Here is a 5,401-nt window from a genome sequence, read left to right as displayed (position 1 = left end):
ATCTTCTGGGGAGCAAGACAGTGAGATTGCAGACGAGACATATTTCCCTTCCAGCAACTCTCTATGCTATTTACACAATTTTTTAAATTAATAAATTTTTTATTTTTTACATATGAACAGTCTTTACTCCTCAAGTGAGTAAAATTCTGTTGTTTTCCCTTCTAAATTTAAGAAGTACATCTAGAAATTTATGCAAAAGCGGATTTACGCAAGAAATAGATAGCAGTGCAATGCAAGTGCAGCTCATAGACAACTTGGCTCACCGAATATTCATTCCTCACTCGTTCGGTTTTTACGTGTAAAAATGCACACCACAAAATGGGTGTAGTGACAATAACCTCACTGCAAAAACAATACTTTAGTCACAAGGGGCGATAAAACCTGACACCGCACGATAGACACAATACAAAGTACGCAATTCAAGATGTCAGCGCTCAGGGGATCAGCAGGACAAGTCACGGCCCAGCATCGTTTGCTATTGTTTTATCAGTGCAGTTCAAAGTACTTTTGAGCGCCGTTTTTGCCAACTATGAAAACGCTTGTAATTCCCCGAGGAATGTCACGCAAAGTTAGTGAGAAGCAACGTTGTGTAACTTTAAAAATCAAACAAAATTTAAACGGAAAAAGTAACGAAATAACTAGAAACTGATTTGAAATAAAGTGATGTCATGGTAACAGATGTGGGCGAGTGCCAACCAGCCATCTCTTTTTTTAAAAAAGAAATAATATTTAATACTCAGGGGATTATTTCCGCTCAAACTGTAAAAGTTTATTTCCTTTTCTCTTCAAATTTAACTTTTTTTCAAGTTTGTTATCTTGTATAGATTTGTTCTTGTAAATGAGTTGTAAAAGAAAGGAAAGATAAATATCGCGATTTAATAATGATTTGGGCTCCCTGTGTAAATAGAGACGCTGAGCAGCAATCATTGCAGGCTCGTTATTCCAATATGGCGGACGAGTTGAAGGTTTGTAGAACAACAACAGACGATGATGGTTCAAGCTTACCTCCTTCAAGATTAGGAACCAAGGAATAGTAAGTTATCTGAACCATACTGTTATCAATATTTTAGTGTTTGTAATTCTAATTTTTCCCTTTTTTCTCTCTTTCCCTCTTCATTTGTCTTTTTCTCATTCTCTACTTTCTTGCAAATATGTAAAAACTTATTTGCCGTATACTTACAGCAGTGTATTTAGCTGAACGCTATCTAACCCTAACCGTAACTCCGTGTTGTGGTTGGATAAGGGAGTTATCATTATTTATCGGGGGGGGGGGGGGGGGGGGGGTATTTATCGGGGGGGGGGGGCACCAAATTTGTATTGAACCCTGTCAAAAAAATGTATATCCCTTAAATAGGATATAAAAAATTATGACCCTCCCCGAAAATATATATACCAGAAATCCTGATGGAAAAATATTTTATTAACATTTCATTTTCTTAAGTCAAAACATTGTGGCCCTCCCTACACCCATTATTTTAAAAAAGCAACCCTCCCCAAACACACATTCAAAAAAATATGGCCCTCCCCACTAATTTAGTGGCCCTAACGGGGGGTCAAATAATGATAACTCCCTAACATACTGGAAGACGAAGAGATTGTAAAGGCAGGCACAAATGGAGGGGTTGGGGGGGGGGGGGTACCATAAGTTTGCCACTCTCACGAAAAACACTCATTTTGTAGTATAAAAAATCGTATTCATGATTGATAGAGTTCTTTTTTGTGATAGCTGGGATGAGGCATATCAAAAAGAACAAGAGAATTTTGAAGATATTGGAGATGTTGGAGAAATATGGTAATTATTACCATTGATATCCTTTTTAATCATTGTTTTGACTCAAAATGAAAATTAAAAGGGATATCAATGATAATAGATATTTGTATTGAATTCAAAGTTCTTACAGAAAGCTTGTAAATATACTGTAAAACCTTTGATTTTATTAAACCTAAGACATACTCTCGCCTGATCTAAGTCAGTCAAAGCCACTTCGTGGTATATTGGATTTTGTAGTTAGAGGAAAACTGGTCATTGAACCCAATCTCATTCCCAGAGCCTGCATTTTTTCTGGCCTGCGGCAAAGAGCAAGGGCTCTGGCATCATTCATTTTTTGGTGCATGCTTAATTTTCCAGAAGTGAAATATAATCAATGAAAATCATTCTTTCAAACAGAGTTCAGTTTTTACTACCAATCAAACTAAAAATTAGGAATTAGGAAATTTTTTTTATTTTTGGTAAGTCTTTGAATGCGTTCCCTCTTATACCAGAAGTCCAAGGAATCCTAGTCTCCAAAAATCTATTATGCCAGAGCCCTCATTCTTCACCGCAGGCCAGAAGAAACACAGGCTCTGTGTATGAGATTGCATTGAACATTGAAAAAAACCCTTGACTCTAGGGAGAGACCTAACAAACTCTACTTATTACACTGTGATGTTGAGTCAGGCAGGAATCAAACCTGATACCCCAAAGTCAAAAGGCAATGTACTACCACTGCTATAACTAAATCACCTTGATTCCCTAAAATGAAGTTTTTCACAGGAAGCCCAATGCTGCAATGTTTTACTAAAGAGAAAATAGAACCATGGTTGACATTAGCTTTTCAATTTTAGGTTTGGAGAGGGTAGTATGAACAGAATGATCAAATGGATCAAGAAATCATCACGAATCACTAAAGATTCATCTATGTTAGATATAGGATGTGGCAACGGAATGCTTGCCATCAGGCTGGTAAGTAGAAAACACACAGCATTATTTCTACTGTGAACAAGCCATTAAACTAAATATTTTATGATCAAATTTTTTTTCTTATCAAACGGGAAGGAGCAATTGCTAAGTTATTCAATATTTATTATTTGATCACTGTCATACTTTACTCCCAATACCCCCTCCCCTGGGGATATTAGACTAGCTACTTATTGTCATTTGGCCAAATTATCAAGCAAACACCAAACACTCACAAAATAAAATGGAAACACAAGGACTACTCAGGGTATAAGGGGTGGGGATTTTGTCACTGTGAAAAAGACCATTTGCCATCTGGCATTGAAGTTTAAATAATTGAAAACCACCTCCTGATAAGATGCACAGATGATTCAAACTCAGAATGTATATCAGAGTCAGGCACAATATTTTTGTTGCTTCCAATGAATATTTAGTTTTTCATGTTTTTGCCAGGCAGAAGAGGGATATACTAATGTAACAGGAACAGACTATTCGTCGGGTGCCGTACAGCTGTCACAATCCATAGCAAAACAAGAAGGTGTTGATATCAAATTTATGGTTAGTGCAACCACTGTTTTTATGAACACACTAGTGATTTATTGCTAATCATGTATTCTGACTGATTGGCAACACTAATAATGATCTATTTCTCATAATTCATGTTAGAAAAAAAACTAGATTTTTGAAATTACTAAAATCTAGTAAAAACAATCCATCAAATCCATTTTTTGTTCACTTATTCACTAATACCAATCTCAGAATGTTATGCCATCCAATAATACAAATTTAATGATGATAGCTAGAAAATCTATATATAAGAATTAAGATTAGTATGCATACAGCAATAATGCACTCACAGCACTTCACATGCAATATGCAATGGCTAATATAACCTTTTTTATTCTTCTTAGGAATGTGATATTTTAAACTTGTCTAATTCTTCTCTTTCTGGACACACATTTGATGTATGTCTTGACAAGGGTACTTATGATGCTATAAGTCTAAATCCACAAGATAGTACAAGATGTCGAGCTCTGTACATCAAGGCTGTTGCTTGTCTATTACCAGAGAATGGTTTCTTTATTATTACCTCTTGTAACTGGACAAAAAGTGAGCTGGTTGAGCAATTTAAAGAAGGTGAATAGTAGGCACAATGGAGGTAGTGGTTGCTGTAGATTATGGGATGTATGGGTTCAGAAATTACAAACGGCGTGGCTGTTGTGATAGATAGTCAGGTGGAAAATTGCCAAAAGAATAACGATTTGACAGCACATGAAATAAGCAAGAATCTAAAAGGAAGAAGGAAAAAAGAAAAAGAAATAAAAAAAAGGAAGTTAGAAGGAAAAAAGGAAGGAAGGAAGGTAGGTAGGTAGGTAGGTAGGTAGGTAGGTAGGTAGGTAGGTAGGTAGGTAGGTAGGTAGGTAGGTAGGTAGGTAGGTAGGTAGGTAGGTAGGTAGGTAGAAGTGAAAAAGGAAGGAAGGAAGGAAGGAAGGAAGGTAGGTAGGTAGGTAGGTAGAAGTGAAAAAGGAAGGAAGGAAGGAAGGAAGGAAGTAAAGGAAGGGAGAAAGGAAGGAAGAAAATGAGGAAGGATTAGGAAAACCTCTCATATCACTGATCTCACTATTTCTATATCTTTGCCTTTCATTTAGATTTTACTCTGCTAGATGAGATCCCTTCGCCTTCATTCTCTTTTGGCGGACAAGCAGGAAACACCGTGACGTCACTGATCTTTGTAAAAAGGTTCAAGTCAACGTGACACATTCACGGAAGAAGCCAAAGGAAAGTCACAAGGAATACACCATTGGTCGGGTCATAAGTGACAGTCTTTTGGCTTCAAGTTGCCATTTCTCTTTTATTCTATATCATGGAATGAAACATCTTTTTCGAGGCTTTCTTTCCATTTCTAGGATTCATTTCGGTACAACTGCTTGAGTGGCCCAAGAGGGGTAGGGTCATGTAACCTCGGTGTAAATGGCCCAAATTTTTGTCCCAAAGTTCGTGGATGAGCCACAGTGTATCACTGAAGACGTGCATGATGTTGAAGCCGCGATTCAATCATTTGTCTCTCAAGAGAACTGCAATGTCATGGAAGATATCTTGTAATCCTTCTGTAGACAAAATCTAAAACTGCGAAATTTCAAGAAAAATAAAAGGAATCTTGTTTAATTCCTTGTTTTGTACATATTCAGAAACATTTTATTTGCTATAAGAAAAATTCTAACCATTTTTATTTTTATTTTTTTCAACTGATGCTTTTTTTTTTTTTTTTTTTTTTTTTTTTTTTTTTTTTTTTTTTTGATGCGCTTAGTAGTGCACGTGTATCATAATAATAATAATGATAATAATAATAAAAATGATAATAATAACATAAATGGTTTAATCTATAGAATCCACGAGGTGGCTCTTCACCTATTGATAAACTATCTAATATATAATAACACACACACGAGATAAACTTACAATAATAAACTATGAAACTATAAAATAGACAAAGATAAGAAATAAGATTGAAAATTATTGGAAATTTCTTATTGATTAATTCTAAAGCGATGCTATAATTATATATGAAAGAAAAGGATAAAATTGCAGATATTGGGGGTACGCTCCACCACCCCCAAGCAACCGCCTCAGGCCGAGACATCCTGGGCAGACAAAGAAACTGACCCAAAACAATCACCCAAAGGC

General features: G+C 35.9%; 1 protein-coding gene across 1 annotated transcript; it reads left to right on the top strand.

Moving 5' to 3' along the window:
• The first annotated feature begins 930 nt into the window (after positions 1-930).
• LOC116305907 (EEF1A lysine methyltransferase 2) lies at positions 931-4,882 on the top strand. The gene is made up of 6 exons (XM_031715908.2): positions 931-1,033; positions 1,727-1,792; positions 2,605-2,722; positions 3,170-3,274; positions 3,628-3,853; positions 4,366-4,882. The coding sequence occupies exons 1-6, from the start codon at positions 948-950 to the stop codon at positions 4,470-4,472; spliced, it is 708 nt and encodes a 235-aa protein (XP_031571768.1). The 5' UTR covers positions 931-947; the 3' UTR covers positions 4,473-4,882.
• Positions 4,883-5,401: the final 519 nt, after the last annotated feature.

Source organism: Actinia tenebrosa, unplaced genomic scaffold (genome assembly GCF_029948245.1).
Source record: "Actinia tenebrosa isolate PJP-AT-01 unplaced genomic scaffold, QUT_ActTen_1.0 PGA_scaffold3__52_contigs__length_22856419, whole genome shotgun sequence".
Taxonomy (NCBI): Eukaryota; Metazoa; Cnidaria; class Anthozoa; order Actiniaria; family Actiniidae; genus Actinia; species Actinia tenebrosa.
This window is presented reverse-complemented; position numbering and strand designations above follow the sequence as displayed.

Excerpts from the sequence above, each read along its gene's own strand:
- LOC116305907 (XM_031715908.2), top strand. The coding sequence starts at position 948 with ATGGCGGACGAGTTGAAGGTTTGTAGAACAACAACAGACGATGATGGT. Across the intron at positions 1,793-2,604 it reads GGAGATGTTGGAGAAATATG|GTTTGGAGAGGGTAGTATGA; the intron begins GTAATTATTACC and ends TTTCAATTTTAG. Across the intron at positions 3,275-3,627 it reads GTGTTGATATCAAATTTATG|GAATGTGATATTTTAAACTT; the intron begins GTTAGTGCAACC and ends TATTCTTCTTAG.